General features: G+C 30.4%; 1 protein-coding gene across 1 annotated transcript; it reads left to right on the top strand.

Annotated features, from left to right (window-relative positions):
• Positions 1-238: 238 nt before the first annotated feature.
• LOC129971712 (putative per-hexamer repeat protein 5) lies at positions 239-27503 on the top strand. Its single transcript, XM_056085689.1, has 13 exons — positions 239-248; positions 335-418; positions 736-1041; positions 8489-8566; positions 20315-20398; positions 20715-20876; positions 21011-21367; positions 22031-22114; positions 22434-22823; positions 23464-23547; positions 25194-25277; positions 25596-25910; positions 27391-27503. Exons 1-13 carry the CDS (start codon positions 239-241, stop codon positions 27501-27503), a joined length of 2151 nt encoding a protein of 716 aa, XP_055941664.1.
• Positions 27504-27906: the final 403 nt, after the last annotated feature.

The raw sequence follows: 27906 nt of genomic DNA, 5'->3' as shown, positions 1-27906 counted from the left end.
TGCCAAAGGATATCACAGGATAGACATCAGTTACAGAAACCTCGAGTATAGAGTAATTTCATCAAACTGACTAACTGAATTTTTAGTGATTTTTTTCTATTTTTTAAATAATGATCTGTTCGCAAATGTTTGGACTTCGATCAGAATGTTGTTAACATTATACCTGCATGAAAACGTCTAATGTCAAATTTTCTATCTCGTTCCGAGATACTTTAAAAATTGTAATCGAAACTGAAGCATGATATTTCGTAATTTGTATCTAAAGCCCCAATTTTTTCTCAAATATAAATAATTAACATAATATTTTCAAAGAGTTCATTTTATATTTTATCAGGGGGCTCCACACCAAGTGGAGGCACATCGGGAACTGCTGGTACAGGAAGTGCAGGCACTGCTGTGTCACAAGGAGCTCCAAGCGGTAAGTTGGATATATTGTGTTCTCATTAGCAAAATGCTTTTCATCACACTTCGCCGAATTCCGAATGTTGGCAGAACATTAGAGACACATCATCTGAGATTGCAGCCACGAATTTTATGCGAAATGAGTTTGCATCGGCGCAATGTAAACGTACTTTCTTTCTTGAAGTAGGCTAAATAAAACAATCAAAAGAAGGTTAATACGATTTGAAACCCATATGAATAAAAACTAATATTTCAATAAGTAAATCTAATTTAAAATCAATTCGTAAGGCAAATTTTGAGCTTAATCACGGAAGTTGACTCCTTTTCCGACAGGTGGCACGACACCCAGTGGTGGAACGGCGGGAACGGGAAGCACTGGCAGCGGAGGCACAACCTCTAGTGGTGCCACAACTGGTACTGGAACTGCAGGTAGTGAAGGTACAACATCGAGCGGAGCGACAGCCGGTTCGACAGGTACTGGAACAACATCGAGTGGTGGAACTGCAGGAACTGGAACCACGGGTACAGGTGGAACATCGGGATCTGGAGGAACAGGAACTACTGGCACTGGAGGCACCATGTCTAGTGGTGGATCCACTGGAACTGGAACAACGAGTAGTGATGGAACATCTATCACGGGTATGTAGTGGATTGAAAATATATTTTTTCTTTATTTTTCGTAACAAAAGAAGCTAAACTTACTATTTAAAATGCACATAATTATTTATTTCGTTTGTCAAACGTATTGCTGCAAATGGATCGTAAATGTAGTGTGATAATTAATATTGAATTATCATATTGAAACTTATTAACTGCTGTATGGGCTTGAGTCTTTTTGAATATTGCCCATATTTATTGCTACGTTGCTTTAAACGATAATTATAGATAAATTTATCCTTTTTCTTTCTTAATCCTTTAAGCAGTTCTTTGTATTTATTTTCCTTTTAGGTATCTCAAATTATTAGTATTTATATGGTAATTAGCATCCTAGCAACCGTTTTGCTTTGTATATATTTTTTTCTTTTATTTATGGTTGTATAAAATTTAAAAGAAAATTACACGCATGTAATTTTTTCCTAAATTTAATTATTTTCTTTTTCCTCTTCAGGAATTTTTGCTTACTAATATTTGAATTTTTTTTGTTAACATCTGTTATTTTCTGTTCAGAAATATCGGAATAGAATACGTATATTCCAGATTTCTTCCAAAACATTATTTTCAAAAGCCGTATAGTCTATGGTTTGAGAAACAATCTTAAATAATTTATTCTCTTTATAGTAAGGTCGAAATTTTTTTTTCTATTATTTGAGCGGTAGTTTCTGAAATATCTGATATTTGGTTGGTTTTCTCAGTAGAAATTTAACATATTTGAATTCCAAAATTTTAACGCCAACTATAAAATTTAATGTATGATTTAAGCACATTCGTGTTGTTATTGTCTAATAGTGCACTTAAAAATACTATTTTTTAAATGTTTATTTAAACATTTGTGGCATACATTAACATATATTTATTGAATTAAACATTTAAACCCTATCAAAGAAAATCATGCACTCGTGAATCAATTATAATACTATTTTCTTCCAAACTTCAAACGTAAATCAATACGTCTACATTATATTTTTAATTTGCAGATTTTTATTATTATGATTATATTCTTGCGTTTTTAGAACCATTTAATTAATGTTTTGTAAAAAGAACAAACTATATATTTATATTGGTCACAAAATGAATTATATATATATATATATATATATATATATATATATATATATATATAATGTATGTAATGATATTTTAAACTCTTAATTTAATCCAAATTAATGTTCAAGATTTTATCTTAATTTAGCCCATTCTAAAATATTCTCTTATTTCGTGATCCAATTCCACTTTCGGTTTAGTTAATTCCTCTGTAAAAATAATGCGCCATCAGCACTACGTATCAAATAAAAGTGATACTTCCGTTACTCTTCTCAAGGTCAACATATGTATTCTCTTGGCGAGTGTCCAGAAATCCGATGTTATATAAGACTAGTGATCATTTGTTCGTGCGTTTTTGCAAATAATCATGTTTGTCTCCCAGGAGAGAAGAGAGAGAATAAAACGAAATTAAAAATATAACGTCTCGTCTATGTCTTCAACCAAAAATAATGTTACACATTATTTAGTCCACAGGATTCGAAGAATATATATATATATATAATTTGTCAAATTTGCGATTTTCTATTAATTGCGTAATAAACTATGCACCTTCCAACTTGTTACATATAGGCTTGACAACACTACTCAATTTAAAAGATATGTGATCATTTGCTTTATTAAATGTGCAATTATGTTGTTATGATTGCATGGATGTCTTATAAATTGTTTCGTTTCGGATATAAATACACTCCCATACCATGTTATTAGATGTAATGCCATATTTATGTGCCTTCTGGATGTTTTTTGAATAACGCGTTTCCATTACAATCATTGATGTTGTTTTATAGCTGTTAGCTAGCAGATGTGTACATTTAAGTTTTTATTTATCATCTTTAAGGTATCTTATTAGCACATATGCAACTGCAAGGTACTTTTTTTTTAATTGATTCGACTGCAGGCATTGTTTCCACTAAACGACTTACTAAATGTTTAATAAGTGACTGGAAAAGATTTTCGCCTTTAACATAGTCACTGCTTAGTTAATTTTCTTTTCATCGTCGCCTTTCTTTAATCCCTTTTAGGGCCATGGGAAGTAAGCTTCCCGCCAAATTTATCAATCTTTGTATGGAATTTTGTAGGTTGGCATAAGTTCTGACAAATTTTTTTTAGAAAGACAGAAATTTAGATGCTTCAGTTCTTTATCTCAGACAAAATGATATGTTTTGATTTGTTACTTACTTATTAATTAATCAAATTAAATTTATCTAATAAACTAAATGAATCCCTTTTCTTATTCTAATTTCAAGCCTAAAAATATTTTAACATAATATGACTAGAAAAAAATGGGCCTTTAAAGGGTTAAGGGGGTGTGGGAAGTTGCCAATTTTATTCTCTTTTATTGATTGAAGAAAAAGAAATAAAAATCCCTTTTGTGATATCATTAGAGAAGAAATAATGGTCACTAGATTTTAGATAAATTTTTCAAATTGCGATATCTTGTTGCTTGTAAGTGATACTCTATTTGACCTTCATTGGTATTCTGGATTAGAAAGTATATTTATTCCAATATGAAAAGCCATTGCAAAAAAATGTTTGGCATTTGCTTGGCGGGAGGGGAGTTCTGAAATAAATGTTCCGTTTTTCCGTCTTCTGGGGATCTGAATTTTTCTTTGAGGCTAAGTCGTATTTAAATATTTCTAAGTTTTCAAAATATTTCAAGAATGATGTGCAGCAAACAAGTAGCTACTTTTTAAATTATATATCAATGTTGTGCCAGTACAATTTGATAAGTAATCAGCAAAAGAAAGGTATTCTTTATATCAATACTAGCTTTTCCCCGCGACTTCGTGCGCGTGGAAATAGATTCTAATTTATGGCATCAATGGTTTTATCTTTTGTTACTCCTGCGCATGCGTGTTTTTTCAACGCTAATTGGGACAACAAAAATGTATGAATTTTCTACGCCAGTTGGGGTAACGCAATATAGATTATAAATTTTTAATTTCCTTTCTTCTGTTTTATTTTTAATTCAAAAATACTTCAGAATGAATACGAATGATCGATTAATTAACAAAGCTTAATTTTAAATGTATCAAACACTAAGAAAATAAACAGAATTGATTGAAATAATAGTCAAAATCATGTTAAGCCTAATCTCATTGGCGTGGGGGGGAAAAAAAACCTCAAGCTTTACTCATTTTTCTATTTTTGGCGGGAAAGTTAGTTTTTAATTAATAAACAATTAACCACTCAATTAAACGGAATAAATAGTAGCCTATGTCCTATTCCAGACTATAATCTATCTCTCAGCTAAATTTGATCCAATTCTGTTCCGCAGTTCTGGCGTGATTGACTAACAAACATCCATCCAAAGTTTCACATTTATAATAGTAGTATAGATTATTTAAATACCTTTATAGCTCTTTCATTGATTGAAATAAATATGAATTGATATAACTATCAATTTATATTATTATTTATTCGATATTTGTAACTTATTGAGTATGATAGGAATCAACTTTCTGATGAGATGGAAGTTGTTGCTATGCAGCAATCAAAACAATCAGACTAGATATTTATGATGAAAATACTTCCCCTTGACCGTTGACATACTTGCAAGTATTTTAGCAGTTGAATTTCATATGAGATTTATTACTTAAATATTGTTTTTAAATAATTATTGATAGAAAATAAATTAAAAGCTATTTTATTAAGAATTTTAGATATAATTAAAATTTATTTATTTCATTTGTTTCTAGTTAAAAAAAAGATTTTATCGACTTTTTATTTCAATAAAAATCTTGTACGAACTGCTTATCACCGTTTTTATTTTATTTAATATCTCGTGATTTCTGTTGATACCTTTTTGATAGATGAGTAAAGGTTTTTTTTTTTAAATTTGTCAGTAAAGATAAATCAGATTAACAATTATTTATAACTGTATATATTTTACTTTTATTGTTACTTGTCTGGTCAAAAGATTAGAAAACACGAATAAATCTATAAATTTTTTGTAAGCTTTGTTAACCACTTAATTTAATTTGATTTGTTGAAACGTTTTTAAGAATAGAATTTTATAATCGACTTTTCACTCATTTCTTCATGAACTAGAGTTTCAAGAATGTCTATGTTTCCAAGTTTCATCGGCGTTAATCTTCATTTTAATATTTTTCAGAACTAAATTGTCAATTAGTCGATTAATTAAATTGAATTTTGATTCCGCTATCGAGCTACCATCTGGTAAGGAATTTGAGAAAGAAAAAAAAAAGGATTTCAACATTCTAAAATATTTATAATATTAAATAATAAATTGCAGATTAAAGAATGAAAATTATTATTATTATTATTATTATTACATTTTGATTCAGGTATAAAAATGTGCTTTTAAAATTTTTTTTCTTCTTTCTAAGTTCTTTAAAATTGTTTGTTAACACTTTTTAGCTTCTAACTCTTTATATTTTTGCTATTCTGTTCCATTCTAGTTTTTCAAATCCAACAATTTTTTATATGCTTGCGATGCTACGAAGTTCCCAGTTCCGAATAAAATAATAAAAATTATATTTAATAATAAATTTCTTATTATTCTATTATGTTTTCGTATACCCCAGGCATGTTTAGAACGAACTATACCTTTAAGGAAAATGTAGTTAATTTCATTAAACGTAATTAATTTGATCTTAGTGAGATATCAGTTTCGAATGAATACATTTTTCAATCTTAAAATCTGTTTTTTTATGATACTAAAAATAAAACTATTTGAGAAATATTAGAAAAATAATATTAGTTTCAAATCTTCCTAGTTGTTCTCTAAATAGATGAAGTTTTATTTTGAATTAGATAAAGCAGACGTATAACTGCTCTTATTTTTCTTTCAATATTTTTTTATGCTTTATTTATTTATTTAAAAAAATTGAATATCATTGTGCTCTTTAATTTGGACAAAGTTCTTACAAAGAATATACATCTGAGTTATCAAAAGATATAGCAGACAGAGAAAAAAAAATATTTTACACTTTGAAATAATTTGCATTTCAAATTCATATAGATAAAATATTTTATCATATTACAGAAATATAAAACTGAAATGCCTAGAAAACGGATACACAGTCGACTAATGTCTTTTATCCAGACGGACTTGGGAAAAGGCACAGTGATAACGTTGGCTAACGACGATAACTTTGAAGACCTGCTTATAATTCAAAAGGCTTGTTAAACTTTAAAAAAATGACAAAATTCTAATATAAAGAGGAATATTTGTCTTTATATGTATGTAACATTATTTTGTTTGCAGCATAAAGCAGGTTTGAATTGAACCTGCTTTTTTGAATTTAAAGAAATCGGAAGTTATTACCTTTCAATAAATAAAAAGTACTTTAAAAAATCCAATATATTTTTAATAGCTTTGTATAGCTTAAAATATTTTATCATATTACAGAAATATAAAACTGAAATGCCTAGAAAACGGATACACAGTCGACTAATGTCTTTTATCCAGACGGACTTGGGAAAAGGCACAGTGATAACGTTGGCTAACGACGATAACTTTGAAGACCTGCTTATAATTCAAAAGGCTTGTTAAACTTTAAAAAAATGACAAAATTCTAATATAAAGAGGAATATTTGTCTTTATATGTATGTAACATTATTTTGTTTGCAGCATAAAGCAGGTTTGAATTGAACCTGCTTTTTTGAATTTAAAGAAATCGGAAGTTATTACCTTTCAATAAATAAAAAGTACTTTAAAAAATCCAATATATTTTTAATAGCTTTGTGGGATATAAAATAAAACCACATAAACAGTGCAATATTTTTAAAAAATTAAATAAAAAATAAACTTGGATGAAAATTATAAATAGTGAAATATATTTCGTCAAAACAAAAAAAAAAAAAAAAAAAAAAAAAAAACAGTCCATTCTATTTTGCGTTAAAAAAATATTCAGTGGAAAGTCAGTCATCATGGCCTTACAAAGCCTCATATATAATGTCAGACGCTTTTTTTTCATGAAATTTAACTTCAAAGGGAAAAAAAAGCACTTCGGGTCAACTTATGAATCGCATAATATTTAGAAATTAAATCTATTGTACAAAATTGGGAGAATTTATTGTTCTAAAAGAATAATAGCAAAATAAATATTTTAACTTCCTCTTTTTACGATTTTACGACCCAACGCTTTGTATTTTCTAATTATTTGTGTTTTCACTAAAATATTATTTAAATCTAAAATTGATCTTCCATTTATTTAAGATATGATTACAAATTTGTAATATTGCTTCCCAGTGAGTTAAATTTTCTAATAAGAAAGATAATTTTACAAGTATGGTAAGGAATACTGAAAGGATGCCGAGTCAATGCAACAAATTTTGAGATTTCGCGAGAAAAATAAAGGATTCCGAATATTCGAGAATCTTTTCTTCACATTCCTTAGGAATCTAGCTCCATTGTTTGCTCTAGAACATCCCATGCCATGTCACGGGACCTATAAAAAGCAGGGGTGTATAGATTTCAGGTAAGTAGTCGGCTGTTGAATTGAGCTCAAATGAATAGTTGTACAAAATACTTCCTTGGAATTCAGATCCCTAGCAAATTCGAGCTATGTGTGGTTGTAATTGTTTAATATAAATTTGCTGTTTTGTGCTGTAGTTTATAGCAAAGGCTGTTCTTGTATATGCTCCGACTCTGCTTTGCTACAGGGTAATTCGTTACTGACCTATCTGTACATCCACCGGATGAATTATTTTTCATAATACTATTATGAAAAATCTTAAATGACTTTAGACTTCATCACGAGTACAAACGACTCCTTTAAGATGTATCAAATAGACAGTGCCTGCCACGGAATACAAGAAAGGATATATTCAGTTGAACGCATCAGAGGAAGTGTCATGAAGTGCTTAAACTAAAGGGTTTTAACCTCCGGATATAACAGGCGAATAGAGTAATGGCATGGCGATGCGATTCCTTAGGATCCTTCAAGTGATCATATCCGTAATTGGTCATATGCTCTAGATGACAGACGAAAGAATACAACAGAAACGAGCTTACAACATTTAATATAATTTGGGAACAAACTTGAGAAATGAGATTCAGAAATTTTTAAATCATTAATTTTAATGGGACTTTAGGAAATTAAAAGTTCTCACAATTCATAAGTAACTACATGGTGGCTTGCGATATTCTCTCTACGATACGTAATAAATTCTCCATCAAATTAATCCCTGTTATCGTTTAACTTACTCCACTGATATTTTTAAACGACTGAGTAACACCACAAATTGTATGAAATAATCTAAATGTACGGAATGAAATATTTATAATAAATTGAAATTGCAGCAAAAGCAACAGATAATGAATAAATTAGCCACAACATAAAATATATTAAATATAACTCAATACTTTTTTTGTTGTTATTACTAATATGAGATAAATATAGTGCATTTATTTTAGGTAATGCATCATCCAATGGCCCACCTGCTGCGCCTGCTCAAAGCTCCCGTCCCAGATCTTCATCAACAGGAAAAACAGGTTGGTAAGAAGCTGCTCATTATTTTTATTCTTTTGAATATAATTTATTTTCATACTAAAAGATATTTTTGTTATTTACTAGAGAAACCTTTAATACATACTAAATCAATTTACAAACACCAGTCCGTATGTCTTAAAAATGAGACTGAATGATTTCGTGAAGTATAAATGGTTTACTTGTCAATCCCTGAATATAATCATTAATAAAACGTAAAAATCTGTTACTGAGATGTAACTATCAACTGATATTAAAAGTATGAGGTGCTTGAGATAAGACATTGATTAGCTTGACTCTTTGAACCAATGAGTCGGTAATTCAGAATTTGATGCACAAGTGGATGCAATTTTTCTTTTGTTTTTTATATATTGCAAGTCAAATCCATATAGTTATTTCGTCATAGTAGGTTCAGAAAAAGTCTTATTTTGATTAAGTGTGCAGTTTCTGATTGATATGGACTACAAAATAGAAAGAAAAAAAAACTGTATTTACTTAGACAAAGGAAGAAAAGCACAGCAAGCCCACAAAATGTTTCATGCCATATATGGAACCAAAACTTTAAATGAATGGCATTGTCAAATTTTATTTTCATAGTTACGTGCGGGGGATGTTTTCACTCAATTAAACACTGTTTAAAAAACGTAGAAAAAAACGCAATTATTTATGGAAAAGGATGTTTTAGATTTTTATTTTGACTATCAGAGATCCTTCTGCCGATTTTGTTTAATTACTGTTTTCTTTCATCTCACGGAAAAATTAAATACTTCTCACTAATGATAGTTATAAAAATTAGTACATATTTACACAGCATAAAAATAATAAAAGGATATATATTAAAACTTTTTATTTGGTTGATTGTGCACGAGTAAAAGAATAATGACAAATGTTGTCAATAAAAGTTCATTTTGTTAAAAATTCTGTTATTTTTTTTCTTTTCACAATGCCTAAATAATTACTCTTAAATGATTTTCATGATTTTTTTCGTGTTCTCATCAGTGCAAACACATTTTCTAACTTCATCACAAATATAGATAGAAATAGGAAAAGAAAGAAACCGGGTAGGCCTAAAAATTTAATAAATTTAATTATGTGTTTATCATAGATAAACACATAAAGCCTTTTCTACGTATTTTAGATACAGTTAGTATAGAAAGACTTCTATGAAAATAAAATCTAGAATTTTAATTTCTAGAACATAGATAACTATTTTTTAAAATTTATTCAAAATTACCAATTACTAATCGCTGTATCCACGGCTCCGTCTATGATTGTTTTATCTAAAATCGTATTAAAAAAAAAAAAACTCAAGCTAAAAAATAGTAAAAAAAAAACGAAATATTGTAATTGATCCCATTAAAATTTTAGAATTTTTAAAATATGAGAGAGAAAAAATTGGTCTGATATTTTAAAAATGCAACCGTTTTTAAATGAAGGATTTAAACACAAATAAAAAAAATATTAGGAAACAAATTCATCTGCAAATTAATCTACAAAAAAGATTAGGTAACATAAGCAAATGTAAAAATTCGGAAGAAAGTAGCCGAACTTCAACTTTAGAAAAAGCGTGCGAGTGCTGAAACTGTGAAATAAGTTTAATAATATTTTGATTAAAAAAATAAAATATTATGATAATGAAATTGATATCGCAATAAAGCTAACTTTTTCAATTTTAGGATGGTGGAAAATTATTTTTGTACGGTTCAGATGTTATAGCGAAAAAATAATAATTAACATTCTATCCCCTTCAGAGGAAAGTAGAAACATTTTAATAGCATCGTGTTTCTAGAGTTATTCCTTTTGGAATGATAAGTAAAATGTGATAAATTCCGTTTCAATCCATTCAAGTGTAATTAATTTTATAAATTCAAACACACATAGGGAGATTCAGTTTTATATAAATTAAATTAAGATCACATTCGGAACCATTTAACTCAAACTAGTTATGTAATAGTATGCCCAAAATGAATACTGGTTTATGGAATGCGATTCCGCAAAAACACATTGAAAACTGTTTACACTTAATTTATCCAAAGCTAAAGTTTTGTTCATAGGTCACATAGGCCGACAGAAGTTGCGAATACTTAATTCATTCGAAAGCAAGACAGAAAAATTGTATTTCAACAGGAATTGTTAATGAATGTTTATCATAAAGGAAAGATGGGGAATCAACGAACAAATAAAAAATAACAAATGATGAATTTGATGAAATTGTAACAAAAGATGCCCCCAAAACAACTGTACTAAAAAAGATAAATTTCACTAATAAGAAGTTACAAAAATGGCACAAAAAGAGCCAGATTTTACAATGAGATTGTCTCAATTTTCATTATCTATTGATGTGAGTTATCACATTTTATACATTGTTGCACACGTAAAAATAATAAGATGTGCAAAAAAAAATTGTAATACATTTTACAGAGCAAAAAATAAATAAATAAAAAAAAATCACATAAAATCTCATTTTTTTGGATAATTAGGGTGATTAAAAATGTGCTGTAATGCTTCCATTTTTTTTCTCATCAAAATTAAAGATAAAATAAACATTTCTGTAAAGAAAAGAAGCTCATGTTACTTCTGAAAATAAAATATTAAAGATGTAAAGATAATTCTTTCCACTATAATATTACTCAGTGTAACGTTTATTATAAAGAATAATCAAGCCTAAATTGAAAAAATTCATCTTGAAAAGTTGGAAGGTAAATCAGTTTCCTTATTAAATTAGTTAATATTTTCACCTTAATCCTCAAACAAAACAATGAAGTATCGTAAATTGAAGCAACCATATAATGACTATCGTTTTCGATAATTCAGAAAATATTGCAAAATAAATAATATTAATTTAACGAATATTATGAAAATAAAATACAAACTGGTTTGTTACGAAGTTTAAAATATATTATTTAATAGGCTTGAAATTTTTATTCTCGAAAGTAATAATCGATCATGTGCGATTCAAATATGTTTGAAGAAGTTATTGTTTTCAATTGCTCATCTTCCTACTGAATACCGGTAATAAAGTTCTACGACAAAACTCAAAAATTTATAATTTGATTATTTTCCATTATTTTATCGAGAAAATGTCATCTGCTTTTCATAAGCCCTTTGTATGCAATTACATATCTGACATGATCATCGAATTAATTAAATTTTTTTTAATTTTATATCTCCAATTAAGTGAAAGTATTGTCATTCAAAATACAAAAATAATGCTTCAATATCCCAAATGCCTTTTATATTAGTATAGGAATGAAAATAACAATATATGCCCCAGTTAAGATTAATGAGGAAGTCACGCCAAAGTTACGAAATTAAAAAAAAATCATTTGTCGAGGAGTCAATAGGATAGATCTGTTACTTAACGATTTGGGTCTTATTTAAAGCCTTTTCGAATACCTCAGTTATAATTATTAATTTTAAAAAAATTAGTTAGATATTCTGGTAAGTATATATAATCTATTTTTTTAACATAGTTGCGTTAAAGCAATGATCGTCTTTTTTGATACAATATACTCTCAGTAATGCAGTAGATATAAGATTAAAACAACACCATAATAACAAAGCTCCGAAAGATCGAGGTTCATTTAAAAATTATAAAATTTTATATCTAAACATAATTTTATATTTAATATAAAATATCCATTTCATCATTTATATATTAATATATAAAATTAGCAAAATTATTTATTAAAATAAAATAATGAATATAAAGTTATACAAAAAACTATTATGCATATAATTATTACAAAACCTATTATACATATGATAAATATTTCAAAATGTGAATCAAAATCTGAGTAGGAGCCTATATTATGTCTTCGCAAGATCATCGGCATGTGTTCAGCAAATTGATTGATGACTATAAAAGTCGGCGACAAGCAGTATATTTGGACAACAAAATATTAAGTCTTACCGGTAGAATTTAAACATTTTTTTGAAAAAGAAACTTTTAACACTCATAGTTAAGAAGATTTTAGCTCTTAGATGTATTGTCAAGAAAAAATACAAGTATAAAAATAATTTGGTTAATTTTAAAAATTAAACTAACGCGAACACACTCCCACTCTATTTTTCATGACCATAACAAAATACACTCAAAAGATTTAGTAGTTTTTACATAATGATGTCGATAATATATCAACATCATTATTATCATCTTCGATCAATATCAGCATCATTATTTTTATTTCTTTTTCTTGAAGTTATTAAACTTTGATCGAAGAGTATTTAAGCTGTTTCAAAGTAAGGAAAAAAAGCATGCATTGGTTTTTTTTTTCAAAATATATACAAACATAACAGCAAAAAATGTAGCTTCGGAGTTAGGACAAATATAGTGGGAGAATGGAAACAAAGTCGAGCAGAAACTAAAAATGGTGTGTTGCCCAAGCTATTGGAAGAGGAATAAAAGAAAGAAAAACCATTTTGAAAGGTAAACATAAAGAAGTTAAGAAAACTTTATTTTTGCGGTATGAACACATAAGAGGAAAAGGTGTAACTGTGCCAATAATGCAAGAAAAAACTTGGAATTTAAGCAACAAATAGAAGCACAAAATTCAGAGTTTACAGCCAGTGATGGATGGTTAGATAGATGGAAAAAACGATTCGGCATTCGCAAAATTACTGTAATTGGGGAAGCATAGTCTGCTGATAAAAAGACTGTACCTATATTCAAAGACCATATTTTCAAGTTTATAGAAAAAAAAGGAAATATCTGGGGAGAAGTTTTACAACTGCGATAAGACATGTTTAAAACTGTCTTATCGTTCTCTGTAAAAACACTTGCATCGAAAAAACAAGCAGGTCCACCAAGATACAAAAAGAGCAAGGAAGGAGTTACCATTTTGGCTTGCAGCAATGCAACCAGCAACCATAACCTTAGGTTGACGTTAATTGAAAAATCTAAGAAACCTAGAGCTTTTTTTTTAAAAAAAAAATGTGGAATCACTACCCGTATATTACACGCATAAAAAAGCAGTGAGTGTTGCTATAAAACTTTATCTTCTGGTCTATCCTTTTTGGCTTTTGTTATCCGGTCTGCCCTTCCGCCACATTAGGCCATACTTGGGAGTGTATTGTATTATCAAAAAAGCAAATTCGTCCCTTTAACAAGTCACTAATTTGCATGATTTATTTTCAATCCTCAATCGTAAGGAAATTATAGGAGAAATGAAAATTTCACCACATATCACTTGCACCCGCATCGAGTTTGAGAATGATATTGATTTGGAATATAAAAGGGCCATGATCAGTGAAGATTGACGAAATATTCCCGACGTCGTATCATGAAAAGCATTAAAGAATTAAGAACCTACATTCAAAAAAATCTATTCTTCGAGGAAAATTAAATTTTTATTTTAACAATTATAAAAATGTTGAAAAAATATTCTTACCTGAGATACACTATATATCCTAATATCTATCATGATATTTAAAAGATTTCATAACATTAAACTTTTATAAAATATCTCCTCTTTTATAAATGATACCTTTGATAATTTCCGCTTAAGAATTTTCATTGATGCTTCAAATAAATAGCAGATATAATAAATTCGTCAGTCAATTCACGAATGATATGCAGATAAGTCGTAGATATGATTCATCTAAGAGATTTATTTTTATTTGCTGCTGATGCTTCAAATAGCGCTTAGTCAGGCAAAAAATTAATTCTTTGACCTTCAATTCACGCTAAGGATTCTTTATAAAAAAAGAATTAAAAAAACGTAAAGAAAATAAAATATAGCAATGGAATGAAAAGAAATATAGAATTGATTTATTTTGGAAGATTGCCAGTATAATTGGTACAACAGAAATCTAAACGATTTTTTTCTGAAACATGATAAATTTATATGATATTACAACATTAAAAACATTACAACATTAAAAAACATATTTATTATCTCATTCATGTGATTAAATATTCTTTAAGAGAAGAAAAATTTACTCTTCATAAATAGATTAATACCATTCTTAATAATCGTTAACACTTCTAACATCTATCGTATTTAATTGTCAAATATTCTAAAATACGTCATTTTTATTGGGAAAATCTGAAATGTTGAATACAAAAATCGAATTAAAAATCCAAATTTTGTTTTCGGTTTGTATAAAATATAAATATCTAGATTTATACTTAAAAGTAGGAAATATAAAGTCAATCTTTTTTATTTATTTTTTCGGAAATCCACCTAACGTTTATTTATATATTAGTTGATATATCTGGATTTGCTCGGGATAAAATTCCTTTCATGTTAATGTTTTAAAGAGAAACACTCTTTTGTAGAAATATTATAATACAAAAATCTTCTACGAGGCATATCTATCAAAATAAAAGACTAATTTTAAAAGATAGTGGTAGATAAGTTCAAAGTCTTAATGTTACCCTACAAAGAAATGCGTCTATATATATGTTTGTTTCAAAATTATTTGAGTTAAATTTACCTGAAAATAAATTAATAATTAAATAATAAACTCTAAAGAAAGTATTAAATAAATTAGTATCATTAAAGCATTTTTTTTATATATTTCATGATGGTGCACACTTTTTTTTTTTCTTTAACTTTTTTTGAAATTTTTGCTAGAACAAAGGCAAAAATTTCTTTACATTTTCGTAACTTGAAGCATCTGTTGTCATCATTAGTTTTACTTGCTCGCAAGAGCTTTACTTTTCTTGCCTCCGGTTGTGCGATTGACTTATGCCTGCTTTTGGATAATGTTAAATCTCTACTTTGCGCCAGTGATGGAAGTTTCGGAAGGAGCACTTGGACTCTGTGATCCTACAACTACTAGACTGGATAGTTGCTTTATTTGGATCTTGTTAAAATATTACTTTAAGCCCTAGATAATATTAGTAACTTTGTTTTCTTTCTATCTGTAAGAGAATTAATATTTACTGATATGGTATAACTCATTCGTTCATCCTTTCGCTCTACATTCATACATACTCTCATACAAAAAATTATTACCATGGGAGAGAAGAAAAAGAAAGAGAGAGATCTATTTTCCACTCTCTTCTGTTTCCTTGTAACTGTTACTGGCACGTCTTCATCCCTTCATACTGATCAGTCTTCGCAAGGGCTCTTTCTGGTAGTTCAATGATAATGACTTTCCCACTTAGTCCTGATAAGGACAGGTACGGTCAGTTATTCATTCTTTAAGATGCCTAAATCCTTCTTCATACTTTGCATCCATAAATGTCTATTTTGAAACAAATGAAAATTCTATAGATTTATATTAAAATTAGAAATTTATAAAATAGTGATAGAGTAGTTCAAACTTGACAATTTTAATGCGTTTAATTTTTTTTTAAATAGCTAAAACCAATTCAAAGAAATATTGTGCTAAAATAAAACTTATATCACAGAAATAAAAAAAAATTGAAACTCAAGAAAATCTAAAAATATTTCTTGTAATATTATTTCCACCAAAACTACTGCAAAAGCTAAATTTTGACTAATTTCTAATTAATTGAATATTTTATTAACCTTTTATGTTTTAAAAAAATGACAATATTCATTCTTTTATCATAAAAAAAGGTGCAAAATCTAATTGAAATCGCCTAATTATTTAGGAGATGTGGAACATATATATGTAGTGAGAGTGACTTTCATATATTGGGTTGGCAACTAAGTAATGGCGGATTTTTTTTAGAAAATCAAAGATAATTTTTTCATGTAACTAAATAACTTTATTCTGTAATATATTGCCCATTTTGATCAATGATCTTTTGCCATCTTTCAGACAGCATCATAATCCCACGTTCATAAAACTTCTGGTTTTTATTAGCAAAAAACTGAAAAAGGTACGATTTGACATCATCATCATTATTGAAATTTTTACCATTCAAGGAGTTTTGTAAAGATCGAAACAAAAAGTAAGCAGATGGTGCAAGGTCAGGACTATATGGTGGATGTGGCAAAACATTCCAACCAATCTCCAATAATTTTTGCCGAGTGACCAAAGATGTGTGTGGCCTTGCATTGTCATGATGGAATACAACTCCTTTTCGATTTGTCAATTCGGGCCGCTTTTCTTCAACTGCATTGTTTAATTTCGTTAGTTGTTTAATGTAGACATCAGAATTGATCGTTCGGTTGGGTGGTAAGAGTTCAAAGTAGACAATTCCTTTGTAATCCCACCAAACTGATAACAAAACCTTCTTTTGATGAATATCAGCTTTTGATGTTGTTTGAGTTGGTTCACCTGGCCTGCTCCACGATCCTTTCCGCTTGATATTGTTGCATACAACCCATTTTTCATCGCCAGTTATCAGTCGTTTTAAAAATGGATCATTTTCATTACGTTTCTTTAGCAAATCGCAGCTGTTAATGAGTTGCGTTAAATGCGTTTCTTTCAGTTCGTGAGGAACCCATGTATCGAGTTTTTCAACATAGCCAAGTTGTTTTAAGTGATTTTCAATGCATGTATGTAATACATGAAGCTTCTCTGCAATCTCTCGTATTGTACTGTGACGATCCGAATCGATTATTGCTTTGATTAGGTCGTCATCCACTTCAACTGGACGACCAGAGCGGTTTTTATCTTTGAGTGAAAAATCACCAGAAAGAAATTTGGCAAACCAATTTTGACACTGCCGTTCTTTTAAGGCTTCGTCACCATAAACAGCACATAACTTTTTATGAGCTTGCAATGCGTTTTTCCCTTTGCGGAAATAAAAAAGCAAAATATGACGAAAATGTCCCTTTTGATTTTCCATTTTTCAACGAACGCCAAACGAAAACTACGCACCCGATCAAAAAACTTTTTTTACTGATTGACAGCTGAATTGCCAACTATCAAATAACAAAATGTGTTTTACATTTGTACTACGTCTGCAAGCTTAAAAATTCAACTGAAGCCATCTATGAGTGAAATCCGCAATTACTTAGTTGCCAACCCAATATATTAAGATGTAACAATCAGATTTGCATCACAGAAAACATATTAAAATTAACTAAACAAATATCATATTAATTTCTAATAATATGTTACTTCTTTAATGATGCTTCTCTGTTTTAGATATATATAGGGAGAGAGAAGTGAAAAACAAATCACGATTTTATAGAAGTAGAATAATATTTCTTTTTTTTTACTCATTGTCGAATGGTTTATGTTGCAAAAATTGGATGGTTAGTTGATTTGATTTTACTGTTTTAACTTGACAAATTCTACTTCCCAATTTTTAACAGGCATACAATTTTTTCGCTCTGTTAGATATTTTGTTTTCATAGAATATCTTTCAGTATTCTATTTTTTTTTCTCATTAAAAATTTTCTATTCATTCTTTTTATTCCTATATATATATTGAATAATTTTTATTAATAATTCTTATATGAGGCAAACACCCCTACTGAAGAAATAATACCTTGACATGTGAAAAAATATGTGAATTATTAAACAGTATTATAACCACATTTCTGGGCTACATTGCCAGTAATTTATTATAGCATTTGTATGTGGCTTTCACGTTCTGTAATAATAGTGTCTGTCCATTTGTACTGAAACAGTCCGATAGAGGGATTTCCTTTGATTTCGTTAGGAACTTGATACAAATCTACAGATCTGGTCTAAAATTCATATGCCAAATTTCATTGTTACAATTCATATAATTTTTGAATAATGCTGACAAATAGGGATAATTCAAAATAAGTATTTTTTTCCGATTCAAGAAGATGTGAAACATGAAGATCCATAAAAATATCAAAATCGACTTTTTCTAACGGTTACATACTTTCCCCCTGTATATTTCGTCTACGAGAAAGTAAAAATCATCCACAGGGGGCGACCAATGTGTTCGAAGAACATTTTCAAGTTTTGTGTTTCAAAGAAATGCTTACTGAGATATGTAGGATCATCAATAGAAATAAACACTGTATTTATTATTATGTATTTTAGTATTTTACAGGAAAAAAGGTGCACGAAATAGTGCAGACAACATGAAGGAGTTATAAGTATTCGAAGCCAACACCAATGCTCCATCAGCAGTAATTACGTAGCTGTCACTATTAAATTTCTGACACTCATGATTTCAGAAAGGCCCTATAACCCACATGTTGATATACTGATATCTACTGATATTTCTATCAGATAGATATACTGATATCTACGATATCTATCTAATACTTTCGAACAAACGAAGATGTTTCAACTTTAAAGTTATTAAAACATTTTGACTCAATATGATATTATACTACTTCCCTGCAATGTTAGCAGTATTCTAAACATGATAGATTTGAGAATATTTCTAAAGAATGCTAATAGAACGATTCAATGATTTTCATTCTTGGCGACAAACTTGTTGAACATTTGGCAATAGAAATCATGATTCTAAAAATGCATAACCCTAGCTTTAGGAACTGTGATCGTAATCCGAAGATTCTTCTTGGGAATTCCATGTGATGTCTTGGTCTGTCGGGAGACTATACTCGAAGTGGAGACGTTCACACAAGCATTATGAATCTATTTTTTGAAGGATTAACCTTAGAGCGAAGTTTCTAGTTCTTTTCGTTGAACTACATCATTACTAATTATTTAGCAGATTACCATTTGCTTGTGTTAGTATTTCTACCTATCGTTCTTTGCTTACATCTCGGCTGAATTTTTGTCACCTATTTGTCCATGTTTTCATAACATTCATTTTGCGAACTGTCTTCTTCCATTATCCAATATGTTCCTCTTCTCTTACCAAACACCCACCGAACGATTTTCCTCAACAATATCTTTTCAGCCTGTGGCATCTTGTGTGATGGGAAGAACGCCTGCCTAGAATGTAACACTTTATGGCATAGTGATTCATATTTGAGCTATTAAAATTTTCGGCTTTTTTATTAGCTTTTAAATTTGATATATCTTCAATATACTGATCCCATTTTCATAAAAAAAATAGTTTCATAAATTTTAACAAACAATATGAATTTTTTGAACACAAGATATTGAACGATACCTCCAAGAGGTTCTTCGATATTATGTATGCCATAAAATATCATGATGTTAATGTAACAGTATTGAAATTTTGGGTTTATGAAGAAACTAGAATTTGATTTTGAGAATAATTAAAAATGATTATTTTATCTGTACTTCTTTCTTGCATGTATGAATATTCATATAATTATTTCTGAATAAAATAACGATCCTGAAAGATAGAGTTAAAATGAATTTAAAAGATGCCAAATCTTAAATAAAATAGTTTCAACAACTGTCTTCTATCTTTAGATAAAAGAATTTAAATAAAGAAGTCATTAGTTTGAAAAAGATCCATGAAACAAATTATGAAATTTAAGATAACATAATTAAATTTGGAATAAATTTTAAATTAATATGAAATTTTAAAAATTTTGCAGTTTCATTGAAAGGCGTATAAAAACGAATCAACAGTATCAACAAAACTTTCAGTCGACATTTGTATTATTTCTTCAAATATTAAACTCCGTCATAAAAAAAGGATCATTAAAAAATATCTTCAAAAAACTTTCCTCAAACAGAATTAGCGATGCAAAAAGAAAAAAAAAAAGTTTTACTCTGAAAGAATTGTTCTACAATTTTAAATGATTTCTTTACGATAGATATTCAGTGACAGGGGACGAAAATCAAATAGTATGTAAATATATTTACTCAACTAACATATCATGTTTATCAGTCAAAGCGTATAAGTCATAAAATTGCGTTTTATCAGAATTTCAGTCTGACATCGTGTTTAATATTCCAAAAATAAATTATTTTTATATTTCATTAAAAATATGCATTTCCGGCTTGATTAGGAAGAAGGAGAGGAAGAGGCGGGAAAAAACGAACTGTTGATACCGGAAGTACGGGATCTCGTGTGTCAAAAGGAGCTCCGAAAGGTCAGTTGGTTTTCTTCACTGCTATTTCAGAATATTTCGCCCCATTAGAGATGTTTCCAGAGATTCTGTTTAAGTCCATTTCCACAATGACATCTAAAACGTTTTAAAGAATGAAAATACTCCAGTATCTCCATCTCCCATCTCACTTAACAGTAAAACAGGAAATTATTCACAGAAACGTGGCCAAGAAAACCACCTAACACTTAAGAAAAAAAAATCTACAAAGAGTATTGTAAAATATGTTGTATCAAATTGTATCAAAATTAATATGAAAAATGTCATGAGATTACTTATTTACAAGAGTTTCATGTTACAGACACCACGACACCAAGTGGAGGAACTGCAGCATCGTCAGGAACAGGATCTATTGGGAGTCCAGCCACAACTTCTAGTAGTGTTATTAGTACTGGAAATACTGGTAGTGCAGGTACGACAACGAGTGCAGCAACGTCAGGATTTACAGGAACTGGAATCACAGGTAGTTCCAGCAAAATGCCGAGTTTTCTTAAAATCCATATGAACAAAAATGAAAATTTCATGAAGTAAATCTTATTTAAAATCAATTCGAAAGGCTTTGAGCTTATTCACGAAACTTGACTCATTTTCCGACAGGTGGCACGACACCCAGTGGTGGAACGGCGGGCTCGGCGGGAACGGGAAGCAATGGCAGCGGAGGCACAACCTCTAGTGGTGCCACAACTGGTACAGGAACTGCAGGTAGTGAAGGTACAACATCTACCGGTGTGACAGCCGGTTTGACAGGAACTGGAACAACGTCGAGTGATGGAACTGCAGGAACTGGAACCACGGGTACAGATGGAACATCGGGATCTGGAGGAACAGGAACTAGTGGCACTGGCGGCACCATATCTAGTGGTGGATCCACTGGAACTGGAACAACGAGTACAGGAACAACGGCGGGATCTACGGGCACAGGAAACACAGGTAGTGCAGGAACATCGGGCACGGGTATGTAATGGATTGAATGAAAATCATATCTTCAGCTTACTAAATGATTGATAAAAAGTATGATACTCACAATTATAGAAATTTCTCTCACTTCTTTTGCTAAAGTTAAGTCCTTACATATGAAATTACTAGGAAGTGGTTTCAGAAATAAAGTTAACTGTACGAGTAGGAATTACAGTTCAATGCAGTAATTCCTTTTTAGGAAGAAATATTATCTTTTTACTGTATTTATTAGAATAATATTTTAATAAAAAATAGACATCATGCACTACAGATTTTGAAGTACTACGCATAAATCCCAGGAACAAAAATTATCTTCTAAGGGAAATCTCAGTATAGACATCAGTTATAGAAACCTCGAGTTTCTAGTACATTTATCAAACTGCATAACTGAATTTCTGATTTTTTTTCAGATTATTTTTCTATTTTTCTAAATAATGAGGATAAGTTCCAACACTTTTGGACTTCGATCCGAATGTTGTTAAAATTATACCTGCATGAAAACGTTTAATATTAAATATTCTAACTCATTCCGAGGCATATTAAAAATTGTAATCAAAAGTAAAGCAAGGTAATTCGTTATATGGTTCAAAAGCCTCATTTTTTCTCATATATAAATAATTTACATATTATTTACAAAGAGTTCATTTTATATTTTATCAGGAGGCTCCACATCAAGTGGTGGCACATCGGGAACTGCTGGTACTGGAAGTGCAGGCACTACTGTGTCACAAGGAGCTCCAAGTGGTAAGTTGGATACATTGTGTTCCCACTAGTAAAATGGTTTTTATATTACTCTCACCGAATTCCGAATGATGGCAGACCATTCGAGTCCAATCATCTGAGATTTCAGCCATTAATTTTGTAAGAAATGATTTCGCATAAATGCACAATAAAAACGTACTTTCCGTATTAAAATAGGCTAAATGCAACAACCAAAGAGAGTTAATACGATTTGAAATCCATATGAATAAAAACTAATATTTAAATAAGTAAATCTAACTTAAAATCAATTCGAATGACAAATTTTGAGCTTAATCACGGAAGTTGACTCCTTTTCCGACAGGTGGCACGACACCCAGTGGTGGAATGGCGGGAATGGGAAGCACTGGCAGCGGAGGCACAACCTCTAGTGGTGCCACAACTGGTACTGGAACTGCAGGTAGTGCAGGTACAACATCGAGCGGAGCGACAGCCGGTTCGACAGGTACTGGAATAACATCGAGTGGTGGAACTGCAGGAACTGGAACCACGGGTACAGGTGGAACATCGGGATCTGGAGGAACAGGAAGTACTGGAACTGGAGGCACCACGTCTAGTGGTGGATCCACTGGAACTGGAACTACGAGTAGTAGTGGAACGGCGGGATCTACAGGAACTGGAACTACGAGTAGTGGTGGAACGGCGGGATCTACAGGAACTGGAACCACAGATAGTGGAGGAACAACTGGCACGGGTATGTAATAGATTGAATGAAAATATTATCTTCAATTTATTAAATGACTGATAAAAAGTTTGATACTCACAATTATAGAAATTTAACTCAATTCCTTTGTTAAAATTAACTCGTTACATCAGAAATTACCAGGAAGTGGTTTCGGAACTAAGATTTATTGCACGAGTACGAAGTAATTTTAAGCAATAAATATTATCTATTTACTGTATTTATATGAATACTTTATTAAGGAAAATATAAACATCATGCATTACAGATTTTGAAGTACTTCTCATAAACCACATGAAAAAATATTTTACTTTCTAAAGGATATGACAGGATAGACATCAGTTATATAAACCTGGACTATAGAGTAATTTGATCATACTGCATAACTGAATTTCTGGTGATTTTTTTTTCGATTTTTTTTTCACTTTTTCTAAATAATGATATTTGTACATGTTTGGACTTCGATTCGGATGTTGTTAACATTATACCCGCATGAACTCGTTTAATATATAATTTTCTAACTGGTTCCGAGACAAAAAAAAATTTTAATTGGAGCATGATATTTGGTAATATAGTTGTAAAACCGCATTTTTGTCTCAAATACAAATAATTTACATTATATTTTCAAAGAGTTCATTTCATATTTTATCAGGAGGCTCCACACCAAGTGGTGGCACATCGGGAACTGCTGGTACTGGAAGTGCAGCCACTGCTGTGTCACAAAGAGCTTCAAGTGGTAAGTTGGATATATTGTGTTCCCATTAGCAAAATGCTTTTCATCACATTTCGCCGAATTTCGAATGCTGGCAGAACATTAGAGACAAATCACCTAAAATTTATGCCAAGAATTTTATACGGAATCAGTTCGCATCAAATGCTCAATGTAAACGTAAAACAGTGTAAAACAATGTAAACAACTGACATGGGTATGTAATGGATTGAGTGAAAATCTTATCTTTAGTTTATTAAATGACTGATAAAAAGTTTGATACTCATAATTATAGTTATTTATTTCATTTCCTTTGTTATAATTAACTCGTTACATAAGAAATTTTGAGGAAGTGATTTTAGTAATTACGACAAAAGTACGAAGTAAATTCATTGCAGTAACTTATTTTTTAGTATGAAATATTATCTGTTTAGTGAATTTATTGAATTTTTTTTATTAAATAATAGGCATAATGCAATGCATTTTATTGACATAATTCTCCGGTTCTTATAAAAACTGTACGTTCAAAATGGGGGCGTAAAAAATCTTACCATCAAAGAAATATCACATATCGTTTTATTGATTTTTCGTTCATTTATAAAAGCAAAACATAAGAGAACTCTAACCGTTGAGGCGATAAAGTAAAGCTAAACAAAATGAAAAAAATGAAGATAAATCATCCTTTTATGCAGTCATAATTTCCGATACATTCAGTGTGGGACTGATATGATCGAAATGGTAGAAAAACAAAATTCAAAATTATTACAAAAAAAAAATCATGCTGATGGTATAAAATTCATTGAAAAGTCCAAATGCATGCATTTTTGCGTTATTAAATGGTAAAACATGAGTTCTATTTGGTCAGCGGAGGATACATATACCTAACATTGAAGTTTGCCGCGGGAATCATCAATCTCCGAACCATTGGAATTTTTTTGTCTGTTATCTCGAGATTACCAAAGTAAAAAAGATCGCATCTGATGGGGAATATATTTTAATTTTATCTTTGGAAAATTGCATTTTCCCCAAAACTAGAATGACATATTAATATTCTTTTTTAACAGAGAAATGAAAAAAAAAAAAAAAATCAATGGAAAAATAATTCGAAATGTCGAATAAGGATCTTGATATTTAGTGTTTCGTCTGTTCTTTTTTATTCTGTCTCTCTCAGTTTTTCAGATATAAAATCTCAAAATTTTCAAATTAACTTAAATATTATTTCTCCATAACATATAATCCAAAATTAATGAAAGAGATCTAGAAATATTTCTCATAGATTCGGGCATAAAATCAACTCATAAATTAAATTTCACCATTTGAAGGATGTTTCGGGTTAAACATTAGTTATACAAAACTCGAGAGATTATAAACAAAGAATTATTTCATCAAACTGCATAAATGATATTTTTGATATTTTTCGATCATTTTTCTTTATATCTAGAGAAAGACGTTGTCGCACATGTTTCGACCGCGACCGGAATGTTTTTAAAATCAAACCGTCATAAACACATTTAATATTTAATTTAGTATTTCTCTACCAGAGGTAAGAAAAATCAAATTCAAAAGTAATGGAAGAAACCGAATTCATGTATTGAGTAATTTGTTTCTAAAGCCCCATTTTTCCTCAAATATAAATGTTTACACATCAACGTCAAAGAATGCATTTTTTTAAGAAGGCTCCACACCAAGTGATGGCACATCGGGAACTGCTGGTACTGGAAGTGAAGGCACTGCTATGTCACAAGGAGCTCCAAGTGGTAAGTTGGATATACTGTGTTCCCCTTGGAAAAATGGTTTTCATGATACTCTCACCGAATTCCGAATGATAGCAGAACGTTAGAGACAAATCATCTGAGATTTCAGCCAGGAGTTTTATACGAAATGAGTTCGCATCTGCGCAATGTAAGCCTACTTCCCTTCTTGCAGCACGCTAAATACAACAATCAAAAGAAGGTTCATACTATTTGAAAACCATTTGAATAAAAATTAATATTTCATTAAGAAAATCTAATTTAAAATTAATTCGTAAGGTAAATTTTGAGCTTATTCACGGAAGTTGACTCCTTTTCTGACAGGTGGTACGGCGGGCTCTGCAGGAACGGGAAGCACTGGCAGCGGAGGCACAACCGCTAGTGGTGCCACAACTGGTACTGGAACTGCAGGTAGTGAAGGTACAACATCGAGCGGAGCGACAGCTGGTTCGACAGGAACTGGAACAACGTCGAGTGATGGAACTGCAGGAACTGGAGCTATGGGTACAGGTGGAACATCGGGATCTGGAGGAACAGGAACTACTGGCACTGGAGGCATCATGTCTAGTGGTGGATCCACTGTAACTGGCACAAAGAGTAGTGGTGGAATGGCGGGAACTACAGGAACTGGAACCATAGGTAGTGGAGGAACAACTGGCACGGTTATGTAATGGATTGAATGAAAATCTTATCTTCAGTTTATTAAATGACTGTTAATATGTTTGATACTCACAATTATAGAAATTTATTTCATTTCCTTTGTTATAATTAACTCGTTATATAAGAAATCCCCAGGAAGTGATTTTAGAAATAAAATTCCGACACGAGTAAGAAGTAAATTCTTTGAAGTCACTCATTATTTTAAGATGAAATATTATCTGTTTATTGTATTTATTGGAAGTTTTGTTTATAAAACAATAAGACATAATGCGATGCATTTTATTGACAGAATTCTCAGATACTTATAAAAATTGTACCTTTTAAATGGGGGCATAAAACTCTTGCCATCAATGATATATCATAGTGTTTTAATGATTTTTTGCTCATTCATAAAAGCAAAGCATCAGAGAACTCTTTCCATTGAGGCGATAAAGGGAAGCCAAACGAAATGAAAAAAATGAAGATAAATCATCCCTTTCTGAAGACATAATTTTAGATACATTCAGTGTGGGGTTGAAATGGTCGAAATGGTAGAAATACAAATTTCACACTTATTAGAAAAAAAAATCCTGCTCATAGTATGAAATTCATTGCGAAATTTAAATTCATGCTTTTTTGTCTTATTAAATGGAAAAAATGTGCTTTATTTAGTTAGAAGAGGATATATACACTTAACATTGAAGTTTTCCGCAAGAATCATCAACTCCGAAACAAGGGAATTCTTTTGTTATCTCGAGATTCCCAAATTAAAAAAGATCGAATCTGATATGGAATATATTTTAATACTATCTTTGGGAAATCGCCATTTTCCCTAAAACTAGAATGACATATTAATATTCGTAGTTAACGGAGAAATGCCGAAAACAATTTTTTCAATGGAAAAATAATTCGAAACGTCAAATAAGGATCTTTATATTTATTGTGATAGCTGTTCTGTCTATTCTGTCTCTCTCAGTTTTTCAGATAAAAATCTCAAAATTTTCAAATAAACTTAAATACTATTTGACCAGAATAGATAATCCAACAATTATGAAACTGATCTAGAGATATTTCTCATAGATTCGAGCATAAAATCAACTCATCAATTAAATTTCACCTTTTAAAGGATATTTCAGGTTAAACATTAGTTATACGAAACTCGAGAGCATAAAAACAATGAATTATTTCAAAAAACTGCGTAACTGAATTTCTTATGATATTTTTCGATCATTTTTCTTTTTATCTAGATAAAGATATCGTCGCATATATTCAGACCGCCAACGGAATCTTATTAAAATTAAACATTCATAATCTCATTTAATAATTAATTCAGTATTTTTTTTATCAGAGGCAAGAAAAATAAAGTTAAAAGTAATACAAGAACCAGATTTAAGATATTGTGTAATTTGCTTCTGTAGCCCAATTTTTTCTCATATATAAATGCTTACACGTCATCCTCAAAGAATGCATTTTTTTTCAGGAGGCTCCACACCAAGTGGTGGCACATCGGGAACTGCTGGTACTGGAAGTGAAGGCACTGCTGTGTCACAAGGAGCTCCAAGCGGTAAGTTGCATGTATTGTATTCCCATTAGCAAAATGCTTTTCATCACACTTCGCCGAAATCCGAATGTTGGCAAAAAATTAGAGACAAATCATCTCGGATAGCAGCCACGAATTTTATACGAAAAGAGTTCGCATCTGCGCAATGTAAACGTCCTTTCCTTCTTGAAGTAGGCTAAATAAAACAATCAAAATAAAGTTAATACGATTTGAAATATATATGAATAAAAACTAATATTTCAACACGTAAATCTAATTTAAAATCAATTTGTAAGGCAAATTTTGAGCTTAATCACGGAAGTTGACTCCTTTTCGACAGGTGGCACGACACCCAGTGGTGGTACGGCGGGCTCTGCAGGAACGGGAAGCACTGGCAGCGGAGGCACAACCTCTAGTGGTGCCACAACTGGTACTGGAACTGCAGGTAGTGAAAGT

The sequence above is a fragment of the Argiope bruennichi genome, chromosome 6 (genome assembly GCF_947563725.1).
Source record: "Argiope bruennichi chromosome 6, qqArgBrue1.1, whole genome shotgun sequence".
Taxonomy (NCBI): domain Eukaryota; kingdom Metazoa; phylum Arthropoda; class Arachnida; order Araneae; family Araneidae; genus Argiope; species Argiope bruennichi.
Note: the sequence above shows the minus strand (reverse complement) of the source record. Positions and strands in the feature narration are given on the sequence as shown.

Excerpts from the sequence above, each read along its gene's own strand:
- LOC129971712 (XM_056085689.1), top strand. Across the intron at positions 21,368-22,030 it reads TGCAGGAACATCGGGCACGG|GAGGCTCCACATCAAGTGGT; the intron begins GTATGTAATGGA and ends ATATTTTATCAG. Across the intron at positions 25,911-27,390 it reads TACAGGAACTGGAACCATAG|GAGGCTCCACACCAAGTGGT; the intron begins GTAGTGGAGGAA and ends ATTTTTTTTCAG.